The sequence below is a fragment of the Pongo pygmaeus genome, chromosome 21 (assembly GCF_028885625.2).
Source record: "Pongo pygmaeus isolate AG05252 chromosome 21, NHGRI_mPonPyg2-v2.0_pri, whole genome shotgun sequence".
Lineage (NCBI taxonomy): Eukaryota > Metazoa > Chordata > Mammalia > Primates > Hominidae > Pongo > Pongo pygmaeus.
In genome coordinates this window covers 12,327,317-12,349,303 of record NC_072394.2, presented here as the reverse complement: position 1 = coordinate 12,349,303, position 21,987 = coordinate 12,327,317, and the positions used below count along the sequence as shown (strand labels likewise).

Here is a 21,987-nt window from a genome sequence, read left to right as displayed (position 1 = left end):
AGATGCCCTGCCCCTCATTGCCTGTCTCTCCCCAGATGGCCTCTTGAGGTCTGCTTGGAAGAAAGTACCCATTGAAGGTGCTGATGACATCCTTCTAAAAGAACTGAATTTTAGAAATCCAGGAGGGTCTTATGAAAGTCCCCAGCTGGCCTGCCCAGCCATGGGACCCGCTTCTGAAATTGTTCAGTGTGGTTGGCTGTGCTAACAACATTCTCTTCAAGGCAAAGACAGTTGTCATCTCAGGGCTTAAGATGGAGGTCCGTGGTTTCCATGAAAGATATTAAGTTTGGGGTTCCCGAAGGTGGGTGGGTTTTTGTTTGCTTGTTGCTGGAATCAGAGGTCTAATCAATGTTAGTAACAAACGGAAGAACATGTGCGGTCAGTCTCCCTGCAGTCTGAGCTGGAGTCCCTTTTCTTAAAGAAAAAAAGCAGCAGCAGCTGGTGTGTTTTCTTCCAGTCGTGCAATGACCCTGCCCTATGTATCCTGGTCGAGGCAGAGGTGTGAGGGTGTTGGAGCCGGTGGGTGCAAGGCAGGCTGCTGCCCGGGACGCCTGGCAGAGGAGAAGCAGGTGTGCGTTCTGGGAGCAGCTTGCAGTCACTCCTTTCTTTCGTTTCCTCCCTGTGAGTTGGAATTGAGTAATACCCTGCTACGTTCTAATGCAGAAAGCACTGCCCATCCTAAAGCTGCCCGCAGTTTTCACTGCACGGTACACGTGAACCACGGCCTAGTGGCCACCTCCTTGGTGATGGCTTCACTGGCTCCTGCCACGCCTCTGCCCGGATGGTGCTCATCTGAGCAGTTACCCCAGCTCCAGGTTGTGCAGCCATCGCCCTAAAAGAAAATGAAAACGGTTGTGGATGGGATCAGCTTGGTAAAGGCATTGACGAGGGATAACTCACAGCCTCTTATTCAAACAGCAGTCATCTGTTGATACCCGTCTTACCTGGTTCTGCCTTCACACAAGCTTGTTAATGAGTAATCAGTGGTCGGGCTTTTTGGAGAACTGAGTTCTCCAAAGGGCTGCTTAAATGGGGGCCTTGGCCAGCACTTCTGCCCCAGCGTGTGGGAATCCTTTACAGGTAGATGAGGGTGTCCTGTGGAGCACCGATTGGGACTGCCAGAGCCTGCCTGATGCTGAGCCGGGAACTGGGCAAACATTGAAGCTCTGTGTGGCTCCTAAACAAGGGTGTGGTGGGCCTGTCTGTCCTGAGTGAGGAAATGTCTCTGAGATACTTTTGAACTATGTGAAATTGCCATTTTTGTAGGTAAAAATCGTCAAACACTGACAATTTCATGTGGTTCAACCTAATATTAAGAACTAAGAGCACTGCCCTATAGCGTGATCGCAGTGGTGCACCGTGCGTGTGTGTGTGTAACGTACGGAGCTGCAGGTGGGAGACCCACCAAGCTGTCCACCCCTGGGAGAGGAATCAAAGACTGGATTGGGAAATGTCGCTAGTTTACTCTGAATCAGTATCTCTGGACTCTTGCAGTAACCACGTTTTCATGAATCACTTGAGAATGTAAAAATAGGGACTCAGAAAAGAACTGGAAAGTGAGTGTGGGTCCCTGGCAGCTGCCTTCTCCCTGTGAAAGGGTTCTGGCCGAAGTGAAGCCTGTGCGGGTTCTAGAGCCTTGAGGGATACATTTCCTTCCCACACGGACCAGAGACTGCACAGGGCTTTGGTGGGGTAAAGAGATCTGTCCGCCTCCACCGCAGAGCTGTTGAGGGCCTGGTCCTTCCACGTCCTCACTGCCCCACTCCCCTGCCCGTCCCCAGGCGTCCCACAGGGAGAGTGAGGAGGCCCTGCAGAAGCGCCTGGACGAGGTCAGCCGGGAGCTGTGCCACGCGCAGAGCAGCCACGCCAGCCTCCGAGCGGATGTCGAGAAGGCCCAGGAACAACAGCAGCAGATGGCCGGTAAGGGCGGCAGCAGTGGGGCCGGGGGTTCAGTGCAGGGTGCTAGGTCTGCATGCCGGCCCAGCCCCACTGCCATTGCCAAAACTAAGTGAGTTAGGCCTGTTGGGTGAGGGCAGCACGGATCCCTTGACTGCCCCGCAGAAAGTCAAAGAACAGGGGATTATGCCCAGTCAGGGGGCTGATGGGGGGCACAGTCAGCCTATAGGCACAGTCCAGAAGTGCGGGGGTGGAGCTGCGAGGATGGGACCTACAGGGGCTAGAAGTGGGGGGCAAGGCCTGTAAGGGCCTGGTGTGTGTGGGAGCAGGGCATATGGGGGCGGAAGGCACTGCTTCTCTCCCAAGCCTGGGTCCGCAGTGGCTGTGGGTGAGCCAGGGAGATCTTGAGGCGTCTCAGCTAAATATGTGTTCTGGGCCTTTCTACTCTCCCAGCTCAGTCAGCCCAGGAGGCCAGGCAGGATTTACAAGCCTGTGGTTCCCTTGCTCCAGTTGATCATGGAAAGGGTGACAGGGATGGAGGGTCGAGAGCCCCTGGAGAAAGGGAGCTGAAAGGTGCCAGTGAGAGGCCCATGGCCCTTGGCTCACTGGTGCTTCCCGAGCCACTCCCCAGGCCAAGCACTGCCGTGGGTGCCGGGCTGGGCTGGACTGGGGGTTACACAGCAGAGTCACCTGCAAGGACAGGGTTGCGCAGCAGGGCCCTCTACACAGGGACTGTGTTCAGGGCAGGGTTGGCAACTGTTTCTGTGAGGGATGGATGGTGAATGCTTCTGGCCAGTCTCTGTCACAACTGTTCAGCTCTGCCACAGTGGGCAAAAGTGCCCATTTAACACCGAGTGAACAGAGGGGCCTGGCTGTGTTCAAAGAAAGCTTCATTGATATCACTTGGAAAAATGGAGGTTGGGAGGCACGGCCCCAGCTTGCCGGCCCCTGCTCCAGAGGGCTGGCGTGGCTTTAGATTGCGTGGTCCTGGAGACTCTCTGAGGCAGGAGGGGATGCATGGCAGAGGCCAGCACAGGGCCTGGAGGTGGGAATGAATTGACTTGGCCTGTGTGAGAAATGGGCTAACAAGTGTAGCTGGAAGGAGAAGGCTGGTGGCGGCGCAGGGCCAGGTCAGGTCACCCTGCCTCTGGGGAGCTTGGGCACTGCGGAAAGTGTGACAGGCAGAAGTGCTTGGGGCAGAAGATGAAGTGGTCTCACGGGCGCTTCTGGACACTGTAGAGAACAGACCAGAGGGGCACGAGTGGCCCATGGAGACCAGGGATGAGGCCTTGCAGTTGTCGAGGCCCAAGGCAACAGGGCAGGGCCCAGGTGGCCGCAGAGGTGCTAGTGAAGAGGGCAACTTGACAGATGGCGGGTGTGGGCTCGTAGGCTTTGGCAGTGGGTGAGGGAGGAAGATGAGGAGTCCTGGGAGGTCGGGATGTTGGGTTTGCGTTGCCTAACTAGAGCTTCATTTAGAAGAGGCAGATGGCAGAGCCTGGGGTTGGGGAGAGTGCAGCCTCAGAGGCACGAAGATGACACTTAGACCCACGGGACTGTCTGAGGTCACCTGAGGAGGAGGACACCTCAAGGGGAGAAAGGGGCCCAGGGCAGAAAAGTCACCCCCCTGGCCTTTCTCGACTGTGAAGAGGTCTTGGGGGTTGGGGGGGACCCAGCCAGGGAGGTGGGGGAGGTGTGGCAGTGGGGTCCACTTAGCCACTTTCTGAGGAACTTCTGGTCTCAGTAAGAAAAAGAGTCTTCTAGAAGATTGAATCTTTAAAAGCCTCAGCTGGAGCCCATTTCCGCTCTCTATCATTTTCTCATGAGTGTCCTGAGAGCATTGCATTCTGCCCCGACGGTTCTCAGAAGTGATGCCAGAGTGGCGCTTTCTTCAACAGCTAACAAGAGGCCCCGGTGGTCAGTAGTATGTCTTCAGAGCCCCAGACACACAGAGGAGGCAGGAGGAAGCCCTCGGTGCCCCACGTGTGCTAAGAGGGCAGCAGTGAGGGCATCCTCCCCACCCCCTGGGGTTTGCAGTCTCTTAAGTTCTCTTGTTTCCCTTCCTCTGCACCAGAACTGCACAGCAAGTTACAGTCCTCCGAGGCGGAGGTGCGCAGCAAATGCGAGGAGCTGAGCGGCCTCCACGGGCAGCTCCAGGAGGCCAGGGCGGAGAACTCCCAGCTCACAGAGAGAATCCGTTCCATCGAGGCCCTGCTGGAGGCGGGCCAGGTGCGGGACGCCCAGGACGCCCAGGTCAGCCTCCTGCCTGGGGCCACGGGGAGGAAAGGGAACTCCATCCAGCAGGTGGGTGGACTAGCCCCGCTGGGTGAGATGAGTCTCCTGGAGACCAAGAAGCTTTTGTCTCTCATTCCAGGCCAGCCAGGCGGAGGCTGACCAGCAGCAGACTCGGTAAGCAGGGGAAGCAGCCTGCCTGCTCACTTGAGCCTCAGCCCCGGGGACCAAAGACCCTTGGGGGGCCAGGGTTTTCAGGAGGGTGCTCAGGTCCTCTGCAGAAGAGCCCGTTTCAGAGGCTCCCTTCCCTCCCCCATCCTCCAGTTATTTAGAGGACAGGGGACGGGCCTGGGTGGGAAAGAAGGCGGCCTTGCAGAGAGCTTCGTGATCACATCGTTCCAGAGTGGCCTCAGCCGGGGTGGGAGCACCCCCTGCCACCTGCCGTCCGTCCATCCACCCGTCCATCTCTCTGTGGGAAGGGACTGACGGGTCAGAGGTTCTGTGTGTACAAGCAAGGGATTTTAAGGGCTGAGATCAGGAACTCTAACAGGAAAAATGGTTGCACAACCCAGAATGGCGAACCCAGGCTTGCTGCTGGAGCACAGGTTCGAGGCGTCGGGGCAGAGCTGGCAGCGTCTCAGGGTTGTTTTCCTCCATCTGTGAGGTGACTTCACTGCTGGCCAGACCTTGTTTTCCGTCCGTGTCAGCAGCACCAGCGCCAGGCCATGCTCGGGGAATGTTTGTTTGCTGTTGCTAAGGCCGGAGCCAACACCTGGGTGGGGCGGCTCGAGTCAGGGGCCGGAGTCCTTGTGACCGTCACTTCTGGGGCTCGTCTCCTGTAGCACATGCCCACAGTCTCGGGAGGCAGGTCCTGGCTGCCGTGGCTAGGGGTCCATGCAGCAGCAGGTGGGGGAGGCATGGAGGGTGTCCTGCATTCCCTCGCACATGGTCAGATGTGTCCTAGGCCATCAGTTCATAAAGTTCCCTTGTCCTGGCCCTCGTCACCAAAGAAGCCCCTCCCTGTGTGCCTCTCAGCAGAGGCAGCTCCCCAGGCCACAGCCCGTGTTCCCTGGCATTGGGCTCTGCGGCTTGGGGACTGGGAAAGGAAGCCAGCCGTCCTGAGGGCCCAGAATGACCCACAACCAAACCTTGTCCACTTTCCTTTCCCAAAAAGCATGGGCAAACTTTGTTTCTCTGGTGGTGTTTGTTGGGGTAGAGAGGTTGTTGTTTTGCTCTTGTGTTTTAAGATCAGATTCTTGGGCCATACAGCGTGTTACTAGGGTAAGTAACTCATGTTGTAGTTAGGATCAATTTGAATTTTCTTGCATCATGTGGATGTGTCTGTCAGAAATTGGTGCTTTTATTTCCTTCTCAAACAGTTGATCTGAAAGTTGTGTGTAGGCTGGGTCATCCTACTCTGGAGTAGAGAGGAGTGATTCAGCCCCAGATATTCTGGAACTCGGGCAGTGGCTGCCAAGGGTGTGACTGTCGGTGTGTCCTTGCCACTGGCCTGCTGACGCCTCTTCCTCGGGGTCTCATTCTTTTGGGGGCGCTTTTGCGGTGATTTGCCGGCGGAGGCTGTCACATGATGCGGGGATTGGAGGGAAAAGCTGTGAGGGCCCCAGGAGAGCTCTGAGGGCAGGGTCACAATTCCACCTCTCCTGGAGACCCAACTCTCCGGTGTCACCAACTGGGACTCTGGTGACAGCTCTGGGGTCAGTGCTCTGGATGGGGGGAAGAGGGGAGAGGGTTGGGGGCTGCTCAGGCTTCCCTGGGAGCTCATGCTGGGTGAGGTGGGGGCAGCCAGAGGGGACCGTCCCTGGCCAGATGGTTCAGCCTCGAAGGTGCTCCTCCCTGGATGGGGCCTCAGGTGGGATCTGTGGGGGCTGTAGCCCCTTAGAGCCTAGGCGGTGACCTCGCTGTGTCCCTTCAGCCTCAAGGAGCTGGAGTCCCAGGTGTCGGGTCTGGAGAAGGAGGCCATCGAGCTCAGGGAGGCCGTCGAGCAGCAGAAAGTGAAGAACAATGTGAGTGCGGCAGGCACAGGTGGGGACGGACGGGCCAGAGCAGCACAGGTGGGGCCGGGAAAGGTTCTGCTGTGTGGCACCCGCCCCAGACTCAGGGGAGGGCTGAGCTTGTGTTTCTACACCCCATTGTGCTGTGGGGGTCCAGGGTGGAGGGGGTGCTTCTGCTCACCCCTGAGTTCCGCCAAAGACCCAGGGCTGACTGCCTGTGGATCAGCCTGCGCCACTCACTCAAGCATGGAGTCATCCCTGGGGTGGGGACAGTGTGCCGCTGGCCTGGCCTGAGTCACGTGTTGCCCTAAGTGGGGATCCTGGTCCCAGGAGAAGGGGTGTAGAAGCTCGGCAGGTGGCATGCCTGCTGTCCCAGTGTGGCCTCGGCCACACCCTCCTGTCCCCCTTCTCACAGAGCCAGGCTTGCTGGCTGGCCCAGTGGCTCCCTGCAGAGGCTGCAGCTTCCCAAGGCAGGCCCTGGCCTTGGCTTCCCTGTGTCAGGCTCCGCCAGAGCTGGCCCAAGGGATCAGCACTAACCATTTGGTGGCAGGAACCTCTTCCCTCTGAGGACACAGGCTGGCCTTCCCTCCTCCCTTTGGCTAGTGGTGTCTTTATCGAAAGGGCGCCACCTCTTCACCCTGTGCTATGCTGCCCACCTCTGGCTATGGCACCCAGGCCTTGTGTTCAGGCGCCGTGGTCATAGGCCAAGGAAAGGGCATTTTGTCCCGTGGCAGGTCTTCTGTGGGTCAGGGTGGCATCAGGGAGGGTCTCTGGGCCCTGTCCTGTCTGACACCAGCTTAGGCAGCCCGTGGGGGATGTGTCAGCGACTGACCAGCGCAGGCTGCTGACATTTCACCTGTGTCCCCTCCAGGACCTCCGGGAGAAGAACTGGAAGGCCATGGAGGCACTGGCCACGGCCGAGCAGGCCTGCAAGGAGAAGCTACACTCCCTGACCCAGGCCAAGGTCAGAGCCCGACCACACTCACACCCCTACCATGCAGAGTGCACTAGGATGCACAAATGCACCAAGACTTACAGATGCACTAGGACACACAGAGGCACTAGGAACACATAGACGCACTAGGACGCACAGACGCGCTAGCACGCACAGACGCACTAGGACTCACAGATGCACTGGGACACACACACAGAGGCACTAGGACAGACACAGAGGCACTAGGACATACAGATGCACTGGGACACACACACAGAGGCACTAGGACAGACACAGAGGCACTAGGACATACAGACACACTAGGACACACAGACGCACGGGTGCACTAGGATGCACAAAGTGCACTAAGTGCACACAGAGTGGCCTTGGCCTCAGAGCTCCTGAGTCCACACCAGACCCCGGCTCTACATCCACCTCCCCCTCCCACCTCCTTCCCTGCTCTCCTTCCCTTCTTCACTTGCTCCTTTCCGAGAGAGGGATGGGGGTGCCCCCTTGATGGGCTTCTCCGTGCTGGTCTCTCTGGCTGAGGGTACAGAGCTGCTGGGGTGGGACTGGAGGCAGTGAGCCCGAGGCTGCACTCTTTATGACCTTTTTTGGTGTTATTTCTGTTGTGTGTCCTTTTGTTGGGGGTAATCCTGCTGCTTGGGCCTCTGAAGTCATGGCCCAGGGGGCTCTGTGAGGAGACTTTTTTTTTTTGAGACGGCATCTTGCTCTGTCGCCCAGGCTGGAGTGCAGTGGCGTCATCTCAGGTCACTCCAACCCCTGCCTCCCGGGTTCAAGCGATTCTCCTGCCTCACCTTCTCAAGTAGCTGGGATTACAGGCGTGCACCACCACGCCCGGCTAAGTTTTGCATGTTTTGTACAGATGGGGTTTTGCCATGTTGGCCTGGTTGGTCTCCAACTCCTGACCTCAAGTGATCTGCCTGCCTTGGCCTCCCAAAGTGTTGGGATTACAGGCGTGAGCCACCACGCCCAGTCCCATGAGAAGTCTTTAAGTCACAGAGGGGAGGACATTGTTTGCAGCGAGCACTCAGGGAACAGAGGCCGAGTTGGCCCCGTGCTCCATGCTGTCCAGGTGGGGTGTGTGCAGGCGTCTCCCAGTGTCTGAGCCCACGGGTTGCCTCTGGGGTGCTGGGCTGTCCAGGAGCCAGTGAGGAGGCTCTGGCCAGGGGACATGGCCAGCAGCAGCTGCAACTAAAGGCCCCGCCCACACTTTGAGGTCACACACGTTTTTCTACCTCATGAAAGGGCCTCCCCTCCCAGCCTCCCTCACGGGAGTATCTGCCCCAATGGCAGGAGCTTTGCAGTGACTCCCAGGAAGCCTGAGGGTTGTATCAGATGAGGACCACTAGCTAGGGCAGGAGGTGAAGGATGGCCCCAGGCCACCCTGTGAGAGCTATAGTTAGACTCCTAGAATCTTGGCCTTGTAGCCCCCAGTGACCTCAGAGACTGTCTGGCTACTATATGGTAAATGAAGCTGTGACCAGAGATGTCACCTGACTTGATTGTGGTCACACATCCAGATAGAAGGTGGCCTCTGGGTCTCCAGCTTGCCTTGACTCACAACTAGAGGCCTCAGTGGTGGTCGTGAGGTCAAGGGTCCACATGGGTCTCGGGCCCTACCTGTGGATAACTTGGCCAGCCAGGAAGGGCCCGCTTCTCAGGTGTGCGTCAGGCCAGAGGGCGCTGCACTCAGGCTGGGTGTCCGATGGTCAGCATCCTTCATGCACATTCCAGGACTCTGCTCGGGGGAGTTAACACTCCATCAGCTCTGATCCAGGTGGAGTTCCTGGGGCCTCCCTTGGGTCTTAGGCCAGGCCTGTCCAGGTGGTGGCAGGGCCAGACACAGGCTGTTACCCCAGAAGCCATCCCCTCGGGGTGTGGGAGGGCCCAGCTTTCTCCCCGGGGACACTGTGGTCCTAGGCTTTGCTTCGTGATTCCCTCGGGCCCCCTTTGTTTCCTTTTCTTTGCTGTGCTTTGAATGGGGGCCGCTGGCTCTTCGTTGAGGACCGAGGGGGTGTCCGACCCAGCATGGCACAGGGTGCAAAGTCCCTGTCTCCTCTGAGTGGGCTTCTCCCTCTGCAGAGGGGGAATGCTGATCCTCCCTCTCCAGGGTGGCTGGAGATGAGCCTCTCTGGGTAGCCCCTTCCTGGCTGCCACTAGCCCCTAACCGTGGTGCCGCCAGCAGACGCACCGCTTCCCTGCCTTCACCCCCATCCCTATCACAGCTCTAGATTCCAAAACATTGGGGGCCATGAGTGTCCTCCCATCCTGTCTTCCTGCCCTGGCTCCCACACATCAACTGGGGCCCCCCCAAATTCCCCCACACATGTACACATGCCCAGAGAGCTCGGGAAGTGAGAGCTGGTGGAGACTGTCCCTGCTGGGAGATGTCCCGGGAGCTGGCACCTGCCATCTTGGCCTGACCCAGTATCCTCCTTTCATCAGAGCTTAGTCTGTTTGAAATGGACCAGACACAGGCTGGGTAACCCCTCTGCTTACAGTCAGCCCCATGGAGCCTCATCTTCTCCTTTGATTGTTGTCGCTTCCCTAAAGAGCTGAGGATGTGCCCTTTCTGGGGCAGAGACCCGGGCATATCAGTAAAGACCTGGGGAGGTGCCCCACACCTCCGCAGCTGAACACCTTCCGCTCTTCACCATCCACCCCCCAGGAGGAATCGGAGAAGCAGCTCTGCCTGATTGAGGCGCAGACCATGGAGGCCCTGCTGGCTCTGCTCCCAGAACTCTCTGTCTTGGCACAACAGGTAGGAGGGGAGGGTGGTTCCCGGGGACCTCACAGTTCTCAGGGAACGTCCCCGGGTCTCACCGAATGTGTTTCATTGCAGAATTACACCGAGTGGCTGCAGGATCTCAAAGAGAAAGGCCCCACGCTGCTGAAGCACCCGCCAGCTCCCACGGAGCCCTCCTCAGTAAGTGTGGCTGCCTGGCAAGGGTCCCTTGTCAGGCTCCCCTGTCCCCAGGAAGAGGGGCTGCCCCAAGTTATTTCAACGGGAAGCCAAGAGAAAAACCTGTGCATGTGGCTAACTAAACACCTGTTCTTCCCTCTCTCAGGACCTGGCCTCCAAGTTGAGGGAGGCCGAGGAGACGCAGAGCACGCTGCAGGCCGAGTGTGACCAGTACCGCAGCATCCTGGCGGAGACGGTGAGCACTGGGAACCTGACAGCTGGGCATCCCCGGAGGCTGCAGGGAAGGAGAGCTTCAGGGCCTGTGGGGCAGGAGGTGGCCTGGTGTTTTGGAAAAGCCCACTGGCCTTGTGACTCTGGGCCCCGTTCTTCGGCTGCATGGTAAAGGGAATGGATGGCACCCTCTGAGGTCGTCATTGTTTCTAAGCGGAAGAGAGGGCCACGTTGAAGGTTTGGGGCCGGTCTCTAAGCTGGGAAGGGAAGGACGGGGTAAGCAGCTGGTGACTGCCAGATTGAACCCCCTTTGTGACTCTTAGGAGCAATGCCAGGTCCAGCCCTGCCACTCTCTGGCCAGCCCATCCTGTGCTCCTCGTCCTGGGCCACTGACACACTTGGTGCTGGTGGCAAACTCCAGCAGTAACAAGCGTCCTAGTGGTCCCGTGCAGATCACAGACCTCATTTCCTTGCGTGGCACTGTAGCCACACTGGCCCACTGGCCAGAGGACCTCCCTCCCAGGACAGTGGCTGCCTTCCCTCCTCACCTAATGCTGGTGCTCATGAAGTCAGCAGGGGGAGCGTGGCAGGTCACCAGGGCTGCAGGGACAGGAAGATGCAGTTGTGTGGTGCGGGTCCTGGGAGGGAGAGGGCCCTGCCTCACCTCGGTTTCCCCCCAGGAGGGCATGCTCAGAGACCTGCAGAAGAGCGTGGAGGAGGAGGAGCAGGTGTGGAGGGCCAAGGTTGGCGCCGCAGAGGAGGAGCTCCAGAAGGTATATGCAGCCCTGCCTGCCTCCCGGCGCCGTGGAGCACGTGAAGCCCAGGGGAGAGTTGACAGGATTGTCTCTGTCACCTGTGAGACTCATGTGTCTCGGTGGGGCTTTTCCATGACACCCTATGAAGCACAGTTGCGGGATGACAGCTCAGTCCGTCCTCCAGGAGGCCCCCGCCTAGGAAGACGCTGCCAGATGGCGCCAGGGTGACCGTCCCAGCTGGGCGGAGTGGGCACCCCCGGGGCTTCCTAAGTTGGGTCGGTCCTGCTTGGGTCCCAACATGGCCTCGGAAGGAGACACCCCCAGGTGCTCGTGTCTGACGGAGCCTTTCCCTTGCTTTGTAGTCACGGGTGACAGTGAAACATCTCGAAGAGATTGTAGAGAAGCTAAAAGGAGAACTTGAAAGTTCGGACCAGGTATGTGCTCTGCTCAGAGAACTCTTTCTCTTGTCCCGGGAGCCTCTTTGAAAGTGACATTAATGCAAAGGGCACTTCACTTATTTCTTCCTCATGGACCGTGTGCCTTAAGAGAGTCATTCTCTCTCAAGCCAAGGGATCTTGTCCATCCTGTTTTTCCTTAATGAGAGACATTTACTACCTCAGAGGACCCTGAGACCCAGCCACGGGCCCTGTGCAGACCTGCCCGGCCCTGGTGATCAGGGCTCCTGCCACGGCCTTCACAGTCAAGGTGGCCCCACTGCCCCCTTCAGACGCCACAGGGAGCCCTGGAGAAGGTACCCTTGGTACCTGCCTTTGCAAGTAAATCTAAGAGCATGTCAGTCCCCAGGAGTGCCCAGGTGCAGCCTGCCACTTTCAGTAAGGGGTTCTCTTGCCGCGGACTAGTTTCTCGTTTGCTTGGTAGCTGGTGGGCCTCAGGGATCTCCCGAGAGCTCTCACCTATCCCAGGGCCAGGCTGCTCCCTGAGGTTAGTGCCCTTTGAGCAGAGGCTGCTGGCACATGCGTGTGCGTGTCTGTGTGTCTGTCCAGGTGAGGGAGCACACGTCGCATTTGGAGGCAGAGCTGGAAAAGCACATGGCAGCTGCCAGCGCCGAGTGCCAGAACTACGCCAAGGAGGTGGCGGGGGTGAGTCTGCCCCCCAAGGAGTGCAGCCCCTGCCCAGCAGAGCTGCGGTCCTCCCTGAGCTGCTTCTCCTCAGCCCTGTGGGAGCAGCTCTCGTTGACATAAGCCTTGAAGTCTGAGTCCTCAAGCGTTTGCCCGAAGCCTCGCAGGCCCCTCATTGGGCTGTCAGGCCTGAGGTGTGTCTCAGGGCAGGTTTCAAAAAGGCAGCCTCCCAGCCAGGACAGGGGCAGAGCCAGGCAGCCCTGCCCCGAGGGAGGCGTTTGACATTCTAGGTTATCCCTCCGCAAGGGGATTCTCTGCCTGGCTTGCTGATGTCATATCTGGTGGGGAGTGGATTTAGATCTGATACTTTTTCTGCTCTTCAGAAGCAGAAGCACAAGCCCAGTATACCAATTCTGGTTTAATCTCAAACTTTTGGGCCAGGCACAGCGGCTCATGCCTGTAATCCCAGCACTTTGAAAGGCTGAAGTGGATTGCTCAAGGCCAGAAATTTGAGACCGGCCCAGGCAACATAGCAAGACCCCATCTCTACCAAAAAAAAAAAAAAAAAAAAAAAGCTAGGCACACTGGTGGGCACCTCCATTCCCAGCTGCTTAGGAGGCTGATGCAGGAGGATTGCCTGAGCCCAAGAGTTCAAGACCAGCATGGACGACAGATTGAGACCATCTCTGAAAAAAAAAATCATCTCAAACTTTTGGCCCTTTTTTGCCGGAAGTAATCAGTAAACATTTGTGAAGGCCTGAAAGAGGTATGCAGTGAACACCATTCTTCCTAAGTCCTCAAAAAAGAAATCATAGCTGTAGGAAGCCTGGCGAGCCCTGTGCCGGCCCAGTGCTGTCACCCTCCTCAGGGTTTTGGTTAAGTGGATGTATTAGGTTTTATGTTTCGGCGCTAACTCACGGGGACTGGTTTTCTCCTTTTCTCTCCTTTTTTCTCCATCACCTGCCTCTGTTTTCTCCCCAAGCTGAGGCAACTTCTCCTAGAATCTCAATCTCAGCTCGATGCCGCCAAGAGCGAAGCCCAGAAACAGAGCGATGAGCTTGCCCTGGTAGGTGGCCTCCATGTCCCCATGCCGGGAGTGTGACCTGGGGTGTTGCGTGTATGAGATGCATTTGCCAGTCATGTGTTTGTGTCCACTCAAAGATAAAGCCTAGGGAAGGGACAGTGTCACCTGTTGAGCAGCATGGGGCCAGCTTCTGGGGGCCTTCCTGCACATTTGCCCAGAACTCTGAGCTGGGCCTGTGGCTGTTGGGACAAGGGTGCTCCCACTCCATCTCCCGTGCCCTGGCTATCTGGTCCCCTGTTCAAGGTAGTGAGAGCTCTGGGCGTCTGCATTCCCTGTGAGCCCATTGTAGTCACTTGGGGGCATCAGGGACATTGCAGTCCCTGGCATCACAAGACCAGGAAGCCTGGGGGTTCCTCCTGGCCTGGCCACCCATCGCCCTGGGGCTCTCAGCAAGTCCCGTGCCTTCTGTGGGTTTTCTCACCTCAGTGACAGCTCAGATCCATTCAGTCAAAGCCACAGGCATGCAGGGAAGACCTGCTCCACGCCCGGCCCCGTACCAGCTGCTGGGTGCAGAGAGCAGCCCCGTTGGCAGACCACTGGAGCTCTGCCTGTGCAGGCAGCCTCTTGAGTCCCTCCTGGTGTTCAGCTCACGTGTCTGATGCCAAGTCCCAGCTCCTTGGCAGGTTCCACCCAGCCTCACAGGATCTGGTACCGCCCCGAGGCTGGTGTTGTGAGCAGCACCCTGTGAGGCCACAGACATGTTCTGTTTGATCTGCGGTGTTTTTTAAAATCTTGAATTAGTTGTCAACAGGGAGAAATTGGGAAATTTTAAATAAAAATGGGCTGGCATTCCCCCTGCAGCAGCCAGTGAGTCCGGCACATGCTCCCAACACCCTCGGTCCCCGTTGGTCATTCAGGTCTTACCCGGACCAGAACACCAGAGGGCAGTGCTGCCCAGGCCAGGTCTCCTGTGTCTAGGGGCCACTCACTGAAGCCTTGGCTGAACAAGGTCTGGGTGACAGGCCCCGGGGGCATGGCCCAGGCCAGGGGTGTGCAGAGAAAACCCCCTGGAGTTTCTGTTGTCTTCTAGCTGTGCAGTTTGGTATTTGCATTGGGAGGGGCTGTTCAGAGGGAGGAAAGAATGTCTGGGGTTCCCACGTACCTGGGGTGGCCCCTCAGCACAGGGTCTGAGACCACCCATGTTCGCTGGGGAGTTTATGCCAAGGGCCCCACCCAGGTCTCCAATTGGAACCTCTACCTGAGCCTCTCGAGTGACACCTGCCCTTCAAATTGCAGGCCCAGTGGTTTGGGTGCAGCCAGATATGTCACCTAACCCCAATGATGGAGCTTAGGGGTGGGGGACCTTGTTAGGCAAGAATGTCATCTCATAATCTTTTCTAGACCCCAGAAAGGGCTCTGGGCAGTGGACTGTGTCCTTGAAGGAGAAATGGGGGGTGTAGACAGTGTGGCGGCCACCCCCCCGCCGCCCCATTCCATTCAGATTCATTTGCTCTGTGGGCCATGCCCATCAGGGGTCACCTCACTCCCAGGGAGGGCTCCCCTCCGGTTGGGCTTGGAGCGGAGCACATGGGTCTCATTAGCCCAGAGGCTTGGTGGCCTTGTTTGGCTCAGGTTGGCGGGGGGGGCCAGACATAGGTCACAGTTACCAAGCCAGGTCCCCTGAAGGGACTTTGGCTGTTGAGAGCAGCCACGGTCCTCCGAGGGGGTCCCTGCAGGAGTGAGCATGGTGGGTGTGCGACTGTCTGTGCATTTGCAAACACACCCCTTCCTGTTCCAGGTCAGGCAGCAATTGAGTGAAATGAAGAGCCACGTAGAGGATGGTGACATAGCTGGGGCCCCAGCTTCCTCCCCAGAGGCCCCCCAAGCCGAGCAGGACCCCGTTCAGGTTAGGGCGGTGAGCCAGTCCCCAGACACATCGCTAACCCCAGGAAGATTGCAGGCCCTGCTGCCTCTGTTCTGACTAAACCCCGCACCGGCTGCTCCAGCCTCTGCTGCTTCCCCTCCCCACCCTGCTTTGCCCCGCGTGGGTCATCCAGGTTCGGAGAAAGCCACAGAGCACAGGACAGGAAGGCAGCCAGGTGGAGAGGCTGGAGGAGTTGGGGGAGGTGGGACTCGAAGAGGGAGTCGGCGATTTGGGGTCTGCACCTACAGGGCTGGGGAGCAGCCCTGGGCAGGGTCTGCAGCCACCGAAGGGGACTGTCTCCCACTGCAACCCTGGCTGGGACATCGCTAGCAGGATATTCGCTCTCCAGAGTTTTGAGCCCGGCGATAGCCACCAAGAGCCTTCACCAAGAGGCAGGGCCTGTCCCTGGGGTGGCCATGGTGTGGCTGTTAAGGGGGTTGTCGTGGGGCCAGGGCTTGGAGGCATCTTTCTTGTCCTGTGAGTCTCATTAAAGGCCCCTGAGGTTGCAGAGGCCCCGTCAGCTGTTCCTGAGCCACACCCAAGTCTGTACCACGGGCTGAGGTGCCCTCTCCCCAGCGAGGGGAGCGTTGGGGCAGGGAAAGGGGAAGCTAGAAACAGCTAGAGAGCGGGGCCTGTGCTGGATCCCTGGGCCCCTGGAGGGTTCCTCACCGGGCTGCTGGGTTATGTTTGCGGTGTTTGCACAGCTGAAGACGCAGCTGGAGCGGACAGAAGCCATCCTGGAGGATGAGCAGACACAGCGGCAGAAGCTCACGGCTGAGTTTGAGGAGGTCAGGCCCTGCCTGGTGGCTCTCAGCCCCCATCAGCCCCTGGGCCCTGAGTCTCCAGGGAATGAGTGGGTCAGCCCTGCCCCGCTCGGCTGTGCCCAGCAGCACCTGGGCTGGGCCTGGGCCTTCTGGGCAGCGGTGGGTGGGGCCCGGGCAGGGGGAGCACAGGCTGGAGGCACCTTGGGAGCCCTGTGGGTGGTCTGCATCCCTAAGGAACCTTGAGGGCCTGGGGCTGGGTGAGAACGTGTGGGTCCAGCCCACTCATTCCAGCTACAGGATGGAGCTGTTGCTTGGGGGGGGCCCCCTGGTCCCCAGGTGTGCTCGGTAGGGTCTTGACAGCACAGCCGTTTATAAGATGTCTCACCCAGACCCCACTTCCCTCTCTGGCAAGGCTCAGACCTCGGCATGTCGGTTACAAGAAGAATTGGAGAAGCTCCGCACAGCCGGCCCCCTGGAGTCTTCAGAGACAGAGGAGGCCTCACAGCTGAAGGCAGGCAGGGGCTGGGGCGGGGGTCACACCTGTAGGGTCTGCTCTGGGGCTGGGGCCACTCTTGGCCTCGGAAAGGGGCCAGGAAGGGGAGAGCTGACCCCACCGGACCTGCCCTCGGCACTGGTTCCCCTTGTCACTACCCGGGGCTGGGGTGGGGACTCCTAGCCCTGCAGTGTCACATGGTCACATGGCAGCCATTAGTCCTGGTGGCTGTCGAAGTGTGAATCATGTAGAACGTGAAGTGCATTCCTCAGCCACATGTCCGGCGCTCAGTAGTCAGGTGTGTCTCCTGTGCTGCCTTGGACAGAGCACTTCCAGCACTGCCCCAGGAAGTTCTGGCAGTGCTGAGAGCACAGGACCCAGCCCTCACAGTCAACCTGGGCAGTTTCCTCCCTGTTGTCACCACCTGTCTCCAGGTGACCAGGAGTTGCCTTCCTTGTGTCCCCAGAGGGCTCCAGCCCCTGGCATCAGGGTCCTGTGGGCATAGCTGGGGTGGCCCTCCTGCTGGTGCAAGGGCTGACGCCCATCAACCTTCTGACCATCAGGAGAGACTAGAAAAAGAGAAGAAGTTAACAAGTGACCTGGGGCGCGCCGCCACAAAACTGCAGGAACTTCTGAAGACAACCCAGGAGCAGCTGGCAAGGGAGAAGGACACAGTGAAGAAGCTGCAGGAACAGCTGGAAAAGACAGTGCGTGCCTGGTGCCAAAGCAGGGCGGGAGGAGTCGAGCTGCCGGGAGTGCTGGGCCGGGAGCCCCGGGGAGGCAGAGCTGGGCAGAGGTAGTGGGGACAGAGACTTCCTAACGAGGGCTTCAGCCCACCTGGCCCAGCACCCACCCTTCTGGGGTTCCCTTGCTGGGAAGCGAGTGTCTGATCCCCCTGCTGGCCCAGGTCGTCACTTTGTACCTGTGTGGGCCCCTTAGTCAGTGCCCCAGCCCCTGCCCTGCAGGATGATGGTTTCCCCTCAGCTCCCACCAAGTCCTCCCTGTCCCCCAGCCCCAGGGTTCTGTGGCTCCTGTTCTCTGAGGGACTGGAGTGGCTTGAGGGGGTCAATCCAGGGAGGGACCGAAGGCCCAGGGTGGAGGGCAGGTGGTTCTGCTGTGGCTCATGGCCCAGCCCCCCTCACGCCACCTGCCTTCGTTCACAGGAGGACGGCAGCAGCTCAAAGGAGGGCACCTCTGTCTGAGTCTCCTCTGTGGAAAAAGAAGTTACTGTTCAACTTACCAAAATGCCTTACACATTCCTTACAAATAAACCAAGCAACCTACACAGCGTTATCCAGGCCCAACTTCCGGTAGCTCCGAGAGAAGCCATGAGAGACAAGAGTCTCCTAGAGCCACAGAGGTAGACCTTCCAGAGCCCCAGTTTGTAAATGAACCTGTGTCACATTTGATAAACACTATCCTGGGCGCAGCCCCGGGCCACCGCCGAGTGACGCCAAAGCCCTGGTTGACTCTGACAGCCCCGTGGGTGTGTGGGAGGCCGGGCGCTCTGGGGTCTGTCTGTCAGTGCAATCGTTTCGTGTTTTTTCAGTGGGGCGGGGCGGGAAGCGGGTGGGACCGGGCAGCCAGTTCTTGAAGGCTGTGGGGCCGACTGGAGGCCACAGCCCCTCACCCCTAGATATTGCCAACCAGAACTGACGTGCGACCTCCTGGGTGTTGATGCCATTAAAACCAACGTTGGTGCCCGGTGCTCTGGTCTCGTCTGGTCTTCTGCTGGGGCTCCCCCACCCGCTGTTGGGCCCAAGATGAAGAACCAAGGGGTGGGGGCGCCCTCAGGGAGACAGCAAGCGTGGGTCCCAGCTGCTTTGAAGGCAGAGGCTCTGCAGCTCTGCATAGCATGGGGCTGAGACTCGCTGCTTCTGGGGCCCCCAGCAGTTTTCCTTGTCACCTCCCAGACCTCAGTGCCCTCCGGGCAGGATAAGGGAGCAGGGCCTGCAACACCTGAGAGCCAGACACATTGACTGCTGCCCCACATCCCGGAGGGGCTGAGGTTTGTGAGTGCGGCTTGTGGCCTGGGCTGCTGTGTGATGGAGGTCCGGGAATGAACAAGGGGTCTCTGTCCTAGCTGGGGCTTGAACAGACACCCACACCCCAGGAGGGTGGGCCAGGGCCGGAGCAGCCCACTGCCTGCCCTCGGGAGGTGGAGTTTTACCTGCAGAAGCCAGCTTAGGTTTGCCACGACCCTCAGACCCAGTGTCCTCAGCGGCCCCTGACAGCATGGGCTTTGGCCCCATGAAGTGTGTCTCTTTGAGTGTAAACAATAGGAACCTGGAGCTTAGTCCACAAAGACGTTCAGAGGCTCAGAGTCACAGTAGGGCCCCAACCAAGCCCGGAATGAAAGGCGGGTCTGCCTTGACCAAGGACTGTTCACTTTAATCTCCCTGCCAAGCCTCAGAATCTTGGGAGAGGGTCTGCTTGGCCGAACTTGGCTGGGGGACAACTGGGCTCTTGGATGGCAGGTCCTGCAGGACGACATTGTGAGAAGGGTGCTGTCAGGGACAGTGACAGCAAGAACCAGGGTCTCCACAGGCCTATGAGCATGGCAGGTGGCCTGCTCTGGGATCTCTGTCACGCACGGCCCCTTCAGGTGGTGGCAGTGACTCGGGTGGTTTTCACAACCTCAGGACCTAGGGAAGCCCTGCAGCCTCCCTCAGCCCCCTCCACGGCCTCTGCCTGCAGCCTTGAACTGCTTAGCCTCAAACTGCTCGGCCCAGCCCTGGTGTCAGCTTTCAGGAAGTGCCTGTGGGCCACCCAGCTGTGGTGTGTGGCACTGTGCGTCATGGCTGTTCTGGGTGCTGGGAGTCCTGGGAAGGCCCCTGGAGAAGTGGGCTTAGGCTGAGCTCCCAGGAAGAGCAGATGTGTGTGAAGTGAGGGAGGCTGGCAACTCAGGCAGCAGCAGCGTGGAGGCGTGGAGGGCGGGGTGAGGCACGGCCTGTTGTGGAGCCAGGTTACCAAGGCTGGGGGGCGCTGGACTGAGGAGGCAGTACAGCCACTGAGGTTTCTGAGCAGGGAGAGCCAAGCCTGCCTGTTTTAGAATTCTCTAGAGGAGGGTGAAGCAGGAAGGGATCCCACGGCCTTGGGACATTGACATCCTGGCTTCTGGCTGGGAGACTGAGTAGCAGGAAGTGCCCGCAAGGACACCTGATGGCTGCCCATTTCCCGCCCTGTGCCTGGCACTCAGCGAGCCCTCGGTCCTCCGGGTGAGGTGCATCCCGCCCCAGGGAAGTGAAGGTACCTCCCCAGGCTAACGGCTGGGCAGGTTCAAACCCACCTCTCTGACACGTGGCTAGGCCCCGCAGCCTGGGAGGTCACTGCTTGTGGGGCAGGGCTGGGCTTTGGAATGTGGGGAGCCCGGGGAAGAGCACCCTGGGCTGAGCGCCCCGCAACAGCCACTGGGCCCCCTGCATCCGCGCCCCATGCATCTGGTCCAGGGGGCTGAGTGGGAGCACAGGTTCTGGGTGAGGGAGGCCCCCTGCAGGAGGCAGAACTCTGCACGTGGGTGGCCGTAGGTCAGGTCAGTGGTGTAGGCCCCGGTGAGTGTGGGGAACGGGCAGACCTGTGCCAGGGCTGCCACCGAATCGCCCCCTCGACCTGCTACACTGTGAGACTGAGCGCCCCATGCTGGGCTGTTGCCTTCTGAAGGCACAGGAATGGGGCAGGGTACCCATTTTTACCCATTTTGAGCAGAGGAAAGGGGAGACCTTGGGGAAAGAGATAAGGGATGCTGGGGCGCTACGCTGCTGCCTCTGGGTTGTGAGGGGCAGTGGCCTCCTCCTGGACTCTGGCTAAAAGCCTGCTCCCTCAGGCCACCTGCTGGGAGCCCCTGGTCTGTGCATGCAGAAGGGAGGAAGCTGAAGGCAGGTAGCACAGGGTGTAGGACTCCTGTGCGGCTGGCCTGGGAGTTCAGGAAAATGCAACTTGGGAGCTTTTCTCCTGCAGCTCCAGTTCTAAGGGCCCATCATCTGTTGTCCCCGCCTGCCCCAGCAGGGCCAGAGCAGTCCGCAGGCCCGGCAGTGGTACCTCCCAGGTGGGCAGAGGGAGCCTGAGTCTGCCAAGCCACCGGCTGGGCCCTGCCTCAGGTGGGCCGGGCCTCCTCAGCTGTCCCAGGCCAGGTTCCATGTCAGGCTCCAGGGAAGCCAGCTGAGGCGCAGCCCTCACTAACTTCCTGCGGAAGGGGCTAGCAGCCCTCCCCAGGCCCACGGCATTCCCCAGCGTGGCACAGGTCGGTGGCCTGGCCATTCACAGCCCCGTCCTGCAGCTGTAGCCGAGCTCAGGCAGCACCAGAGGACTGGCTTGTGCTGTTCTTGGAACGAAGTTCACTGTGGAGGCAGGACTCACCCAGCTGCCGCCCGACAGAGGAACCACTGCTCCTCCCTGGCCCAGCTTCACAAAGCCAGACCCTGGGTTTGGGCCGCTGGGTGAAGATGACCAGAGCCCACAGAGTAGATGTGAAGTTCCAGGTTAACGTGGCCCATAGACGCCACAACGAGACCTGAAGCCCCTCACAGACAGCTGCGCCCTGACGAGCTTCCTCAGGTGTCTCCATGTGATATTCTGGAACACACAGGCACCACAATGCTGCGCCTGCAGGCCGCACCTACAGAGGCGGTGTAGTGAAGGCAGGGAGCCAGTGAGGCCTGAGGGACAGGTGCGGGGAAAGCGAGGTTTTGTTCTAGAAGCCACTCCATGCCCTCCACAGATGCCATCACTGCACCTACTTCAGGGCTGGGTCTGACGAGAGCCCAGAGCCCAAAAGAAATGCTTTCCTTCTTGGCCCTTTCAAATCTCACCCCTAGCACTGAACAAGGTCTAACCTTTGAATTTTAGATGTTAGAAATGTGGAAGGATGATCCAATTATAATAAGAGGAATGAAGTGAATTCTCCTGAGGTGGTGGAAATAGCTCAGGAACAGAAATCAAGAGGTCTGAGTTTTTGTCCCAGTTCTGCCACTTGTGAGTCGATTAACCTTAGGCAAGTTACTTCACCTCTGGGCTGGTTACTGAGGGTACTGGCCAGAGGCTCCATAAGTCCCTTCCCCAGTGCCCTTTTGGGACTGTGCAGAACCCAGAGTCCTCAGTAACAAAACACGGTACTCAAGCCTGCCTTCCACTGAAACCCTGGCTCCTGGAACTCCCCTCACCAGCCATAATGCTATTACTGTCCCTCCCAGCTGCAGTCCAGCTGGAACCCAGTCTAGAGCCTGCTCTCAATTTCAGAAATGCCCCAAATCACGAAGAAGTGATGCATGTTGGGCATATTCAGTCTCTGGTGGTCCGAAGGGCAATTATAGTCAAGAAACAAGTTGCACTTGCTGTGCCTGCAGCAGCCTGTACTCTGCAGAAAGGAAACCACCAAACCAAACCTATTATCCAAGTCACTGTGTCCACTGTTTTTACAGAGTAGTATTATCTGAGATAACTTCACAGTCAAGCTCTGATTGAATTCTGTTAGCAATGGCTTTATTTGCTGCTTTGTCAGGGCGAGAGTAACCGCTAGATGAGACTAAGTCAGCTTTCCACAAATATATTTTTGCAGTGTGTTAGCATTTGTGAAGAGGTAAACGTATTTTCTGGAAACAGTATACTTGCAGTTTTGTTCCTGACCAACAGCAGACCAATCAGCTGAGGTCTGAACCTTAATTATGTACCAGAATCGCCCTGAGTGCTTGTTAGCACAATTCTTGGGCCTCAGGAATCCACTA

General features: G+C 58.5%; 1 protein-coding gene across 5 annotated transcripts in view; it reads left to right on the top strand.

Annotated features, from left to right (window-relative positions):
• The window catches only part of RRBP1 (ribosome binding protein 1), a 68,785-nt gene extending 50,811 nt beyond the window's left edge, over nt 1-17,974 (top strand). For 2 of the 5 annotated variants that reach the window (XM_054466516.2, XM_054466514.2), the window contains exons 8-24: nt 1,782-1,920; nt 3,968-4,146; nt 4,268-4,302; nt 6,059-6,149; nt 7,009-7,101; nt 9,764-9,856; nt 9,938-10,021; nt 10,164-10,253; nt 10,909-11,001; nt 11,346-11,417; nt 11,988-12,083; nt 13,045-13,128; nt 14,885-14,992; nt 15,715-15,798; nt 16,187-16,285; nt 16,831-16,974; nt 17,431-17,974. In XM_054466516.2, coding sequence (XP_054322491.1) covers nt 1,782-1,920; nt 3,968-4,146; nt 4,268-4,302; nt 6,059-6,149; nt 7,009-7,101; nt 9,764-9,856; nt 9,938-10,021; nt 10,164-10,253; nt 10,909-11,001; nt 11,346-11,417; nt 11,988-12,083; nt 13,045-13,128; nt 14,885-14,992; nt 15,715-15,798; nt 16,187-16,285; nt 16,831-16,974; nt 17,431-17,469 — 1,623 coding nt within the window. In that variant the 3' untranslated portion in view covers nt 17,470-17,974. Of the gene's footprint in view, nt 1-1,781; nt 1,921-3,967; nt 4,147-4,267; nt 4,303-6,058; nt 6,150-7,008; nt 7,102-9,763; nt 9,857-9,937; nt 10,022-10,163; nt 10,254-10,908; nt 11,002-11,345; nt 11,418-11,987; nt 12,084-13,044; nt 13,129-14,884; nt 14,993-15,714; nt 15,799-16,186; nt 16,286-16,824; nt 16,975-17,430 lie in introns of all 5 variants that reach the window. The other 3 variants (XM_063659391.1, XM_054466515.2, XM_063659390.1) reach the window with 2 other exon arrangements.
• Nucleotides 17,975-21,987: the final 4,013 nt, after the last annotated feature.